The 15,079-nt window shown below is 40.5% G+C and overlaps 1 protein-coding gene across 1 annotated transcript in view; it reads left to right on the plus strand.

Annotated features, from left to right (window-relative positions):
* The first annotated feature begins 626 nt into the window (after nt 1-626).
* The window catches only part of cup, a 203,027-nt gene continuing 188,574 nt past the window's right edge, over nt 627-15,079 (plus strand). The window contains exons 1-2 of the mRNA XM_067765374.1: nt 627-879; nt 959-1,450. Coding sequence (XP_067621475.1) covers nt 968-1,450 — 483 coding nt within the window. The 5' untranslated portion in view covers nt 627-879; nt 959-967. The remainder of the gene's footprint in view (nt 880-958; nt 1,451-15,079) is intronic.

Below are 15,079 nucleotides of genomic sequence, written 5' to 3' on the forward strand. Positions count from 1 at the left end.
ATATCCTCTAGTGGTAGTCCAAGCAAACTTGCTGTGGCAACAGGAGGACCATAATGAAGCGTTATGTAGTGCGGCCCAACGTTGCTTCAGCTTTAAGGGCCAATTAATGGTGACTTATAACAATAAAACCATAACCAGATAAAACAATTAATCGAACCTACCTTATGGAAATTTTGTTGTTGTAGCAGTGACACTGCTACCTTATGGAAATCAATGTAATCGAATAATAGTGCCATACCATAACGCTAACGCCATAACCATACTTTGAGTTGGAGAATTTAATAATTTTTGTGGATTTTATTCATTGTTTTGGACACGTTATGACTAAGAGACTTTTTTTTGTGGAACATGTTTGTAAGTTTTTGCTTTTTCTTAATTTTTATGAAATATTCGATCACACCGAATAATAGATCACATCGGAGATGGCTATGGATATGGGTATGGTTACGACTATGGCGTTAGGGTTAAGGCAGCTTAATTGGCCCTTTAAGGCTTTTTCGATAGTATTGATAGTTTTGTTCGAAACATGGGAAATGTAATCGACAGTTTTCCAGCCCTATGGAATTCCATTCAAATTTGCAACAAAAACAAAACGAAAGAAAACGGTAATCAAATTTGCTTTGACGTTTTCGTTTAAATGACGAGCGGATTTTTTTCTGGAAATAGAAAAGTTCATTGGATTTTATGATCTCTGGTGTAATTTGTTGCCAAAAAAATTTTCAATACTATTATTATCAAGCTTTTACCAACCATTTCTTGATACTTTAAAGTGGTTTTTATGCATTTATTTGTTTTGAATATTCAGTGGCCAGTTTAAATTAATTTTTTGAATTTACCTCATACTTATATTGTTCAACGTTTATTTTAATTTTGGCTAAGGTAAGCAAACGAAATATAACGTTAAATCTTAATCAGATCTGTGCAACTGTATTTAATGGCTCTCCATATAATCGTTTAGTAAATCATCATGTCGCAGTCACCACCCATTTATACCAATTCTAAAACCCATCTACAACAAAACACCTCGGAAGTCAAAGGTATTCGCCGCGTTCCAAGTATTCACGTAGAAAGTTTAGAGGATATTGAATTAGCAAAGGATGTGAAGTTAGAAAATATGGACGGTGGGGAAAATGTTGTACATACACCCGTAAAACAGGAATTTAAGATACCTCCACCACTGCCACCAACTCCTGTACATGGAGGACTATCTGTTACGACTGTTGAAGATATGCAAACTGATTATTCTGTGGTTATTTTGCCCGAAGTTAATGAGGAATTAAAGATGTGGAATGAAGATTGTGCGAAAGTGCCATTAGAATCTGAATTTGAGCATGCGGTAATAGATATGGGCATTGACACTGATTTGAATAATTTACAAATTTCTACAACGAAAAATTACATACTCGAAGAGAACGAAGAATCTGAAAATGATCTGGACAGTTTGTTAAAGGTAAGAAGAAAAAAATCATTGGTAGAGTTTTCATACTCTTTGGCAATTCTTTAACTTAGCTCAAAACTGTGAATACACCTCCAAAATCGGGAGGGATGTCAAGAAAATGGTTTAAGAGCCATACTTACGTTTATTGAAAGATATTCCTTAAAAAAACCGATAATGTTATCAGGCGGCCAAAGACCGGTGGTAGGATCTGCGGCCGCGTACAAAAAAGTAATCCCTGGTGGGTTCAACACCGGTCTTGGGACCAAATTTATTTCCATACAGAGCCGTTCCAAAATCTTGTTTTTTTTTTTAGCCTCCCCATGTTTTGAACGCGAGTTAGCAGTTCCGAGCAAAAGTAAGGAACTACCTCTTATTTATTCGCATCGGGAAATTCGGTATTTGGAAACAGATAGTATTTCCTCAAAAAAATTACCCTGAATACAAACCCTGAAAACAAAAATACAAATACATGGTTACCGTATATCTAACCACCTCTATCATAAAAACCACAATGGGAGAGGTGGATTCAGTAGTACAACAAAAAAAGAAATTTGATGCCTTTCAAAATCGGGGATGAATTCTAAGGTAATGGGGAGGAACAATTTTTGGTAATATTTTTATTACTTTAATAAAGAAATGGAAGAAAGAGCTAGATTCGATATATCTACACATTGGAAGAGTCAAAACAAAGTAGGAAAAGTAGGGAAGTCGGAAAAGTAATGCGAAAAGGGAACAAGAAGAAGAGGGATGGTGAGAGTAAAAGTAAGAACAGTAGTTTGAGAAAAAATAAGAGGATAACAAGAAGAGTGTGACAGAGAAGATTTCAAAGTATATGTTTGATTGGAATTCAATGGGTTAATACGGGCTTTACAAATCTTGACTCGGTTAGTTGTTGTTGTTGTAGCGATAAGGACACTCTCCGAAGGCCTTGGGGAGTGTTATCGGGTTGATGATCCTTTGCCGGATGCAGATCCGGTACGTTCGGGTACCAAGCCCGACCATCTCGGGAATTATTTGTTATGACCACATGCGACTTTCTAGGTCATTCCGCCATCGCACCCCTAGATCCATGAGGAGTTCGGTGTCGCTAGAGTCTCGGTTGTTAATGAAACAGGATTCACCACGGATAGGTGAGGTTGACAATTGGGTTTGGAGAAGCTTTGTATTCGCTGGCAACCTGAAAGGGCTGCGCTACACAAACATCTTGAATCCGGTATTTTAGTCGCCTCTTGCGACAGGCGTACCTACCGCGGGTATATTCTAACCCCCTAACCCGCTGGGCTGATGCGGCTCTATGATGAATTTCAGTTTGTATCGGGAGAGATGTCAAGAAAATCGTTTTAGAACCATACTTACGTTTACTGAAAGATATTCGTTAAAAAAAAACCGCTAAAGTTATTGGGCGGGCAAAGACCGGTGGTAGGATCTGCGGCGACGTACAAAAAAGTAACGCCTGGTGGGTTCAACACCGGTTTTGGGACCAAATTTATTTCCGTACAGAGCCGTTCCAAACCCTTGATTTTTTTTAGGCCTCCCCATGTTTTGAACGAGAGTTAGCAGTTCCGTGCAAAAGTAAGGAACTACCTCTTATATATTCGGATCGGGAAATTCGCTATTTGGAAACAAATAGTATTTCCTCAAAAAAATTACCCTGAATACATGGTTACCGTATATCTAACCCCCTCTATCATAAAAACCACGATGGGAGAGGCAGATTTAGTAGTACAACAAAAAAAAAATATTGATGGCTTCCGAAATCGGTGTATGAATTCTAAGGTAGTGGGGAGGGAACAATTTCGGTAATATTTTGCCACTTTATTATTACTTTAATAAAGAAATGGACGAAAAAAGAACGGCAAGTTAAATTTTAAACTCAGGACATGTAGGGTTAACTTCATATTTTTTTTACAACTTTCTTAAACTAACTGAGCAAAAAAAAATAACGTGCCGTTTTGCAAAAGTAAAAACTGCTAACAAAAGCCTCATATTTTCCTCTACGATACAAAATATTAGGGGCATAATACAGTATAATCGCGAAAAAGTTTGCCAAAGTGTCCCAAGGGCAGTTTACTTTTCCTAAACACCCAGCCAGCATTTTTGAAAATTTTGATCAAAAAACATTTAAATATCATATGATAAAATATGATTAAAACGTTCAAATTTGAAAGCATTTTCCGTTCGAAAATTAATGTATATTCGGGAGAAAAATGTACCTTAAATGTGATTATTCTTGAATAATCATTTATGATTCCTATTTCGAAACGCTTTTTATTCATATTTGATATCATTCTAAAATTGAGCTTTAATTGTTTTAGAGTAATATTTGACTGCTTTCCACAGTTATTTCCTGATCATATTCGTGAACATATTTCAATTGTTTTGATTGAGATTTTTGAATCATTTTTGAATGTGGTTATCATGAATTTATTCTTCATATCTCATACTACATAATAATCTTATTTGATCAGGGGAAGAAAGCATGCGAAATTGAACTATTTGAACCACAGGTAACTATTGTGAATATTTGCACTGCATTACTGGCAGTTGCTCTCATACGCCAGATGGCAGCGCAAGCTGTAAGTTTTAATTGATTGATAGAACAGCTGATTTCTGTTGATATTTGATAAGATACTTTTAGATTGGTTGCGCAAGATGCCCACGGTTACGGCTCGTATTTGATTACATCTTTTGTTCAATTATAACGAATTTACTGAAACTCCGCTTATTTCACACCTTCTACTAACGTTCGTATCGCTTAATAACTCCAGTATTAAATGATGCAAAATGGTCTTTATTCAAGTACTTCACAATAACACTTATACTTCGCAACTGATAGCGTGCTTAAATCAAACTGATATTGCAAACGTATATGCGCAGGAAGAAAAAACTAGGATTTTATAAAAGACTTCATTGTAACAAAACTTCTTACAGAATGAAAAAATATTTTATGTGGATGACAGAAATAACTCGATTAGATTGATTGCTATTATAAATTGTTACAGTGAAAATATCGCTTCCCAAGGCAGTCGGTTCTATGTACCGGAGCGACTCGGGATTTTTTCCGACCAAGGACTGTCATTTCAGTGTAACCCCATTTAATTTGTTTTGTCCCTCCCACAAATTGTCATCCTCCCAGCAGCTCCTTGCAGCAGGACTGCTCCATATTCTCTTGCTCCGGGAAGGTATCGAATCCAATCCGGGTCCGTCTCCTGACCCCGGTCCTGAGAAATGGTTTTGCTGCATCTGCCGGAAAAGAATCTTTTTAGGACGGTCATACTCTGTTCAGTGTGTCTCGTGTAAGGGATGGTTGCATCGGACAGGCTGTTCTGGGCTTGATCCCAAAACCCGACGTCCACGTAACTTTTATAAATCTTTTGTGGCTCCTTGCTGTTCACGCCCAAGGGCGCCCCGTAGTCTACGTCTAAGCGCCCCCCATTACCTTCCAGCAGCCCCGCTGCTCAGCAAGCCACAACAAGTACCCGCTGCTGCTCGCGCCTTACGGCGCCAACAACTCAAACAGCTGCTACCACTCATAACTACAATCTTCGTAGTAGAGTCGGAAGCAATGCTGAGCAACAGCCACTGCCCCCGTCTTCTCCCCCCCTCTTTTCCGGCAGCAATCGTGTAGGTCAGGGAAACAGACTCTTAGTCCCTACCTCCGTTTGCACCGTTTGCCAGCACAGAATATATATGTTTGCGACATCCGCCCAATGCAGCTCCTGTCTTGGGTGGTGCCACTTTCCTAGATGTTCTGGTCTCCGCGACGGCAACCCCTCGAAGGGTTTCATCGCGCCATGTTGCCAGGTCGCAAACCCAAATCATCCGGGTACCCCAATGCTTGCCCAAGGACGCCCAGTCCCAGGGCCACAACAGCAATTGCGTCCTGGCCTTCCTCAACCCAGGCGTAGTCACCCGTCACTTACCCCCAGAGTGGCGACGTCTCCCCTCATGCACTTCAGAATTCTGCAGTTAAACTGTAATGGACTAACTGGGAAGATTACGGAGATAGTCAATTTCATGAAGCGGCACAACATCCGCATTGCTGCGATTCAAGAGACTAAACTCACAGCACGATCTGCATTGCAGACCTGCTCTGGGTATAATGTCCACAGAAAAGATCGCGAGAGCGGAAATGGAGGCGGCCTCGCGTTTATAATACACCACTCTGTACAATATCACATATTTGATCCTGGCATCGACCGCAGGGACAACGTCTTAGAACGTCAAGGCCTATCTGTCCGGTCAGGCGATGCAAACCTAGAAATCATCAACATCTACATCCCCCCTGCCACCTGTTGCCCCGATGGATACCGCCCTAGTATCAGAGCCTTACTCACTGGAAACAATCGCATTAATTTAGGCGACTTCAATGCCCATCATGATCTATGGCATTCAAATTTGCGGGCGGACAGTAGGGGCGAGATGTTGGCGGATCAAATAGAAGAAACGACGTTCTGCACAATAAACGGAGACGCCCCCACACGTATGATAGGAAGCTGTCACAGTTCGCCAGATATCTCAATCGTGAGCGCAGAACTCGTAAACTGCGTCAACTGGCAGCCGATGGTATCATTGGCATCCGACCACCTGCCTATACTTGTTTCGCTCGAGCGTACCCGCCGACTTCATCGTCACCGAAAAACGCACTTTCATAAACTTTAAAAAAGGAAAGTGGGAAGAATATAAATCCTTTACAGACAACCTCTTTGCTGCCCTCCCTATCCCGACTGATGCCCGCCAAGGGGAGCGTGCCTTCCGCAAGGTCATTGAATCCGCCTCCGCACGTTTCATTCCCGCCGGGAGAATTCCCGAAATCCGGCCCCACTTCCCGGCGGAGGCCGCACACTTAGCGAGAGAACGTGACCTTATAAGGCAGCTTGATCCAGGCGACCCCCAAATAAGGGATATAAACCAACGCATCAGATTGCTTGTGGATGAACACAAGCGGGCGAAATGGGAGGAGCACCTAAGAGGTTGTAACCTCTCTACCGGTGTGGGTAAACTTTGGTCCACCGTAAAGTCCCTATCGAATCCGACTAAGCACAAAGACAAAGTTTCCATACATGGACGCCCCAAATGTCGACCATATTGAACATCCACGTCGATGGCACTACGCTACCGACTGTCCTACACCCCAAAATCTTGGGTGTGACGTTTGATCAGGATCTACATTTTGGTGCGCACGCAACCGCAATTGTTCCAATAATTCAGAGCCGTAAGAAAATCCTCAAGTCCCTTGCTGGCAGTACCTGGGGAAAAGATAAAGAAACGCTCTTGACCACATGCAAAGCAATTAGCCAGCCGATTACGTGCTACGCGTCACCCATATGGTCGCCAAGCCTAAAAACCACCCACTGGAAGAAACTACAGGCCTGCCAAAATACTGCTCTCAGAATCGCCACGGGCTGTCTTCTTATGTCCCCAGAACACCATCTGCATAATGAGGCGAGAATACTCCCCATCAGGGAGAGAAATGAGATGCTGACCAAACAGTTTCTGTTGAATACCCAGAAACCTGGGCATCCCAACAGACATCTGATTGACGAACCAGCACCGCCTAGGGGCCTAAGGAGTCATCTCCGTAAGCATTTTGAGGAAATACGGCACCTGAGAACCCAGCCGTATGAAGCGGAAAAACACAAGCAGGTCCTTGGTGAACTCCATAGACAGGCGTCGGACCTTTATGTCGGGAATTGCCCGGTGAATCCAGTACTTGAAGAAAAATATCCAGAACTCGCAGAAGAGGAACGCATACTCCCCAGGGAAACGCGTGTCACTCTTGCTCAACTTCGTTCTGGATACTGTAACAGGTTAAACTCTTACCTATCCAGAATCAACCCCGACATACAAAATGTATGCCCTGCTTGCAATGTGTCCCCACATGACACCAACCATCTCTTTAATTGTAATGTGGAACCAACGCCTCTAACACCCCTTTCCTTATGGTCCACCCCTGTTGAAACGGCAAGTTTCTTTGGACTCCCGTTAGAGGATATTGATGACAATTTGTGATCGGTCGCGGCTATTTAGGTGGGGCGAGCATTGCTAAAACAACAACAACAACAAAGTTTCCATCGCCTTTGGCGATAAGGTGCTGTCGGATGCGAAAAAATGCGCGAGCGCTTTCTGCCGACAATATATAATGCATCCTACGGTTGACAAGATAGACGGAGAGCCAATAGACACGCACATAAACACAAATTCAGCGCGTCACCAATCACCATCACCGCTAAAGAGGTTGAGGACGCCATTGGTCGCGCTAAACCATCCAAAGCAGTGGGCCCAGACGGCATAGCCATGCCGATGCTTAAAAGCCTAGGGAAAGAGGGTTTCAAATATTTAGCGCAGGTCTTCAACCTGTCTCTTTCCACCTTTGTCATACCCGAGAAATGGAAAATGGCCAAGGTGGTCCCGCTACTAAAGCCTGGTAAACCAGCTAACATAGGAGAGTCGTATCGTCCGATATCTCCTATCGCCAGTAGCAAAGACGCTCGAAGCCATTTTGCTCCCTTATTTCCAAGCAAATTTGCAATTAGCCTCCCATCAGCAGGGCTTCAGAAAACTCCATAGCACTACCTCCGCGCTAAATGCCATTGGCACCCAGATAAATTGCGGTTTAAATCAAAACCCCCACCATAGAACAGTACTCGTAGCGCTAGACCTATCAAAAGCTTTTGATACGGTCAACCATGGCTCGTTACTGCAAGACCTGGAAGGGTCTTCCCTTCCCCCCTGTCTTAAAAGGTGGACCGCAAATTATCTGGGTGGTCGGCAGGCATCGGTGCTATTTAGAAACGAAACATCAAAGCCAAGGAGAATTAAACAAGGGGTGCCACAGGGTGTGGTGTCCTATCCCCGCTTTTGTTTAATTTCTACATATCTAAGCTACCTTCACCACCGGAAGGAGTCACAATCGTTTCCTACGCCGATGACTGCACAGTAATGGCCACAGGTCCAGGCCCACAGGTCGATGAGCTATGCAATAAAATAAACGGCTACCTCCCTGATCTCTCCAGTTTTTTCGCCTCGCGAAACCTGGCATTATCACCGACTAAATCTTCCGCGACCTTATTTACAACATGGACGTCCCAAATGTCGACCATCTTGAACATCCACGTCGATGGCTCTACGCTACCGACTGTCCTACACCCCAAAATCTTGGGTGTGACGTTTGATCAGGATCTACATTTTGGTGAGCACGCAGCCGCAATTGTTCCGAGAATTCAGAGCCGTAACAAAATCCTCAAATCCCTTGCTGGCAGTACCTGGGGAAAAGATAAAGAAACGCTCATGACTACATACAAAGCAATTAGCCAGCCGATTACGTGCTACGCGTCACCCATATGGTAGCCAAGCCTAAAAATTACCCACTGGAAGAAGCTACAGGCCTGCCAAAATACTGCTCTCAGAATTGCCACGGGCTGTCTTCTTATGTCCCCAGAACACCATCTACATAATGAGGCGAGAATACTCCCCATCAGGGAAAGAAACGAGATGCTGACCAAACAGTTCCTGTTGAATACCCAGAAACCTGGGCATCCCAACAGACATCTGATTGACGAGCCAGCACCGCCTAGGGGCTTAAGGAGTCATCTCCGTAAGCATTTTGAGGAAATACGGCATCTGAGAACACAGCCGTATGAAGCGAAAAAACACAAGCAGGTCCTTGGTGAACTCCACAAACAGGCGTCGGACCTTTATGCCGGGAATTGCCCGGTGAACCCAGTACTCAAAGTAAAGTATCCAAAACTTGCGGAAGAGGAACGCATACTCCCCAGGGAAACGCGTGTCACTCTGGCTCAACTTCGTTCTGGATACTGTAACAGGTTAAACTCTTACCTATCCAGAATCAACCCCGACATACAAAATGTATGCCCCGCTTGCAATGTGTCCCCACATGACACCAACCATCTCTTTAATTGTAATGTGGAACCAACGCCTCTAACACCCCTTTCCCTATGGTCCACCCCTGTTGAAACAGCAAGTTTTCTTGGACTCCGCGTGGACGGTCGCGTCTGTTAGGTGGGGCGAAGCACTGCTACAACAACAACAACAACAGTGAAAATATAACAAAGTATTTTACAGTATTAAATTGATATCTCTAACACCCTTCCTCAATTAAATACTATTCCTGCAGCTGAGCGAAGAGTGCTTAATTTCGCTGCTGGCAATGGTTTTGTCAGCATATCAGCTACCATTTCATCAGTTGGACAATATATACATTTTATGTTATTTTTATTAACATGACCCTTTACGAAATGAATTTTGGTATCAATATGTTTGGAACGATTGCTAAGCTTCTCTTCTTTGATTATATTCAGGCAACTTTGATTATCTTCAAAAATAACGGTAGGTGAACTTTGTTCTATATTAAAATCTGCGAGCAGCTTCCGAATCCACACAGCTTCTTTACATGCTTCGGACAAAGCAACGAACTCGGCTTCGGTAGATGACAGAGAAACGCATGTTTGCTTCTTACAAGACCAACTTATAGCGCCACCATTTAATTTAAAAATATATCCTGAATTCGACTTGCGATCCTTTCTGTCCTCAGCCCAGTTTGCATCGGCGTAGCCAATAAGAGTATCACGTTTATCAGTCGTACAACTCAATCGCAAATAAAAATTCATTGTACCCTTTAAATACTTCAGCACTCGTTTTGCTTCGTTCCAGTCTTCTTTAGTAGGATTGCTTACTTTCCTTGCCAATATATATACACTTGCTGCAATATCAAGTCTTGTGTTTACACTTATATATAATAAGGAACCAATTAAACGCTGATATTCAGTATTAGATAATAAGGGTTCAGATGTCGTTTTCCCATACCCAGGATCTAAAGGATAATTAGAACTTTTAGCAACTTTAAGGCCAAATTTATTTAACATCTCTTCTATATATTTCCTTTGGCTAATGCAAAAGTTACCATTTTCATCCTTGAACACCTCCATGCCTAGATAATGTCTAACTTCTCCAAGACTGTTAATTTCAAAATGTTTCCTTAGTCATTTTTCAACATTTTCAATACTATTTTTATCAAAACTTGCAATTAAAATGTCATCAACGTATATTAGACATATATTAATTCTCCCTCGTTGGTGCATTTTGTATACAAGCATACGTCTGCTTTATTCTGAATAAATCGTCCTGGTATAAGTACTTCATTCAAAGTATTATTCCAAACATTTGCAGCTTGTTTAAGACCATAAAAACTTTTATTTAATTTACATACAAAATTACCATTCTTTTTCTCAAATCCCTGTGGTTGCTGCATAAAAATTGTCTCTTCCAAAGCACTATTTAAAAATGCTGACTTCACATCAATATGAACCACATGCATTCGTTTTATACCAGCAACGCTCAACAAGATCCTCAATGTTGCCTGCCATACAACTGGCGCAAAAACTTCATCGTAATCATAGCCGTATTTTTGGTTAAACCCCTTGCTACAAGACGTGCTTTATATCGGCTAATTTTGCCGTTTTCATCTCGTTTAATTTTGTACGTCCATTTGCAGCTAACTATATTTGCCTTTGGGGTGGTACTACTAATTCCCATGTATTTGATGATGTGAGGGATAAATATTCTTCTTTCATTGCTCTAACCCACTCTTCTCGCTGCGAGGAGTCTATTGCATCTTTATATGTTTTAGGTTCTGCAATAAAATCACTAACATTGTAAGTGAAACGGGCTGGAATTTTTCCTTTTGTTGATCGTGTCGACCTGCGTACTGAATTTTCTTCCGCACTAGGTAAATTGTCTAATTGACTTAACGGGTTATCCCCTATATTGTCTTTCTCTATACTAACATCTTTCGAATTCACTATATCATCTGCATCTTCCACATCACTTTCAAAATCGGTTCATTCATCTAAACTTCGAAATGAATTTTCATCTTCAGAATGACTACTTGGTGCTTGATTATCTTGATGTTTACCTTTTCTGCATTCTTCAATATTACGATTTGGAGGACTTAAAATATCAACAGCTTCTTCTTCTTCAAAATCTTTCAAAGTGGGCTCAACTTTTTCGAATTCGCTAAAAATTTAACATCCCTGCTCAATGTTATTCTCTTTGTATTTATATACACGAACCTGTAGCCCTTAGCATGGTCATCATATCCTACGAAAGTAAGTAAATCTGACTTACTATCCCATTTCTTACGTGTTTCTTTCGGGATTAAAACATATGCCTGCGTACCAAAAACTTTCAAATGCTTTATACTAGGGACTCTACCTTCACATATTTCATAAAGCGTGCATTTCGTAGCTCTTGTTACCAAGAGATTTTGCAAATAGTTCGCTGTGTTAATGGCTTCACTTCGCATACATTTCGCCATTTCCACCAGTGTCCTGTTTTTCCTCTCAGCAACACCATTATGTTGTGGAGAGTAAGGCACCGTGTACTCACGCTGATTACTTTTTAAATCTAAAAAAAATCTCCACAACTTTTGCGCGAAACCCCTCCATTATCAGATCTGACAATCTTAGGATATTTTGAAATTTTTTTCATTACTAGTTCCAAGTATAATTTTAATTTGTCAAAAACCTCTGCTTTATTTTAGAGCAAATAAACGACAGTATAACGACTGTAATCGTCAATGAATGTAAGGAAATACCTACTCTCCGGTTTCCTCGTTGGCATATTTCTAGGCGTTTCTATTTCTAGAATTTACTACTTGTTTACCAGCTATAAACTACAGATGCACGTTTATAGCTTCTTATATGCGCGTGTATATGTGAGTGATACTTGCACAAATTATTGCCGACTTTTGTGAGCATCTCAGATATATGCATGTGTATGTGTGAGAAATACTTTGCTGATGATTGCATACTTTTGTGAGCTTCTCTCCGCTGCTGGCATGTACATATGTGTAGACATGATGATTGATTTGTTTATGTACATACAGTCACTGATTAGTATCGGTTTAGAGATGATAGTATCCCTTAGTGTTGCTAATATTCGTCACACTGCCCTCCACCTAGGTCTGATCGTCCCGACCAGACAAATTTCTTGATCTTAACCCCGCCAGCCTTTCCATATGAACCACTTTCATTTTGGTTCGTGGTTTACCAATGGTTTGTATGCGGTAAACTACATCGTTGATCCGTTTTACAACTTGGTATTGGCCTTCCCAGTTACACTGCAGTTTCGGGGACAAACCTTTTTTCCGTTGTGAGTTGTATAAAACCACCCAATCTCCTTCCTGAAAACCTTCCGAATTAATTGCTTTATCGTATCTGGCTTTCAACTTGTCACTCATAATCTTTGTTCGTTGCCTTTGTTGATGCTTTAAAAAATATTAATAGTATTGGTTTCGCGCCAAAAGATACAATACTTACCTCCAGCCAATAACAATAACAGCGCGAAAGTGAAAAAGAATGGCAAAAACAAAAGCAACGCTAATAGTGATAATTCAAGTGTCTTGGCCGCGGAAATCGGTGCACTCAAGACTGCGGTTGTTAATTCGTGTGTTATTAACGCGAACAGTAACAACAACGTTAATTGTCGTTCTTCTGGCGATTTATTTACATTTTCGCCTGTGCCAAGTACTTCACATTACGCCCATTGTTTACTATATAGTTTGGCAGCTTAAATTGTGGTTATGTTGCGAATAGAGTGGAAGGCACTCGAATGCAATTACAACATTTTGTCTGTTTAAAAATTTAACTTGAATTTCCCTAAAGATTTCCGTAATATGGCCATTAGTGATGTTTGTGTGCTAATTTTGAGCGATCATCTGTTAGTTGCGCTACTTGGTAAAATTTACAATGATTACGCCTTTAACCTCCCTAGCGTTGCTATTAACGAAGCATATCAACAATTAAATGCTGGTTGTGTTTCGACCGCTGCAATAACAACTACAATCACTAACCCTATAGCATCTTGGCTTTCGTCATTTGATTTCTCTGCTGCTAACAGTTCTGCTGCTACTGGCAGTGCTTGCCTGAAGCAAACTGAAATTCCTACCAATGCTGTTGGTGTGAGTGAAATAAATACTGCGCTTCACAAAATAGTAGCACTCAACATACAAATAACTTGAATGTGGGTACCATCGTAAATACCGATTTCAATAACGAATGCGCTCATGCCGCTGCTTATCCCGAAGCTTCTACTGCTCTGAATTGTGTTACCTCTGAAACGGCATCTCCAAAACCTGGTGCTCTTAGGGAGGTGACTGCCGTTCCACCTCGTAGAAGCATTTTTGTATCAAGGCTGCATGCATCGCTGACTGATGCTGATATTGCTAATTACACCTGCTCCAAGCTTGGTGTTACACTTAGTAAAATTTTTTATTTTATTATTTTTATTTATTTATTTATTATTACGGTCTTTAAGACCTAGTTTAGGTTAAAATAAGAGATTAACATAACTCATGTCACATTTAGTGACGTACAATATAAAAACAGTTTTTCTTTGAACTTACTAATATTTACACAGTCTTTCAAATCAGAAGGTAACTCATTGTACATTTTATACCCTAAATATTCAAGAGACCTTTTGGCGAACTCAGTTCTTATTCTAGGCAGTCTTATATTATTGTAATTTCTAGTTCCATAATTGTGGATTTCATGATTATAATGTATTTTACTACTCAGGTAATTCGGTAACATTCCTAACTTAAGTTGGTGTATAAATTTCAATGCGAAATAACTAACTGACTGTTTAATACTAAGCCAGTTTAATCTATTGAGCATTACAATTTTTAGCGTTCTTGGAGGACATTTTAAAATAAATCGCATTGCCTTGTTTTGCTGTAGTTGAAGTTTCTTAATATATATATCATTACTTAATAGCAGAATAGTAGGACAATAAATAAAGTGTGGTTCAATAATTGAACGATATACCAATATTTTATGACTTTGACTGATATGTTTACATGTTCTATACATGAAGCCTATTTTCTGTGCAATTTTCCTTTCCAGATAAGTTACATGCTCTCCAAAATTTAGATTATCATCAATAAAAACTCCTAAATACTTAATTTTGTCTACTCTTTGGATTTCCATGTTTTTTACCTTCAGCGTAATATTATTTCAACTATTGTTACCTATGATATTACTGTTTTTACAAAATATCATGAACTTAGTTTTTTCGACATTTAATTTCAGTTTTCTAAGGCATAACCATTTGTATAGCGATTCCAGGTCTTCTTGTACTTTCAGCATGGCACATTCTGCATATTTTTCACTTATGATAAGCAATGCATCATCCGCAAATAGACGTATTCTACAATATTTTAAGCATCTTTTGATATCATTGATATACAATGTAAACAATATTGGCGCCAAGACCGAGCCTTGTGGTAAACCAATGTTAACATCCACCACTGATGAAACCTCCTTTTCAATTATCGTTCTCTGTTTTCAGTCACCCAAATAACTCCGGAAACATTCCAACGCCTTTCCTCTTAAACCAATTTTAAACATAACGTCCAATAGCTCAGATCTATCGACAGTTTCAAAAGCCCGTTTTAAATCCAAGAAGACAGACACCGTAAATTTTTTGTCCGCCATGTCTTCTTTCCAATCTGCAATTACCATATTCAACGCTGTTTCACAAGAATGGCTCTTCCTGAATCCCGATTGTTCTGGGATAATCACATTGTGCTTCTCTAAGTATGCCACAAGTTGATCCTTCACC

The sequence above is a fragment of the Eurosta solidaginis genome, chromosome 2, assembly GCF_040869045.1.
Source record: "Eurosta solidaginis isolate ZX-2024a chromosome 2, ASM4086904v1, whole genome shotgun sequence".
NCBI classification, from domain to species: domain Eukaryota; kingdom Metazoa; phylum Arthropoda; class Insecta; order Diptera; family Tephritidae; genus Eurosta; species Eurosta solidaginis.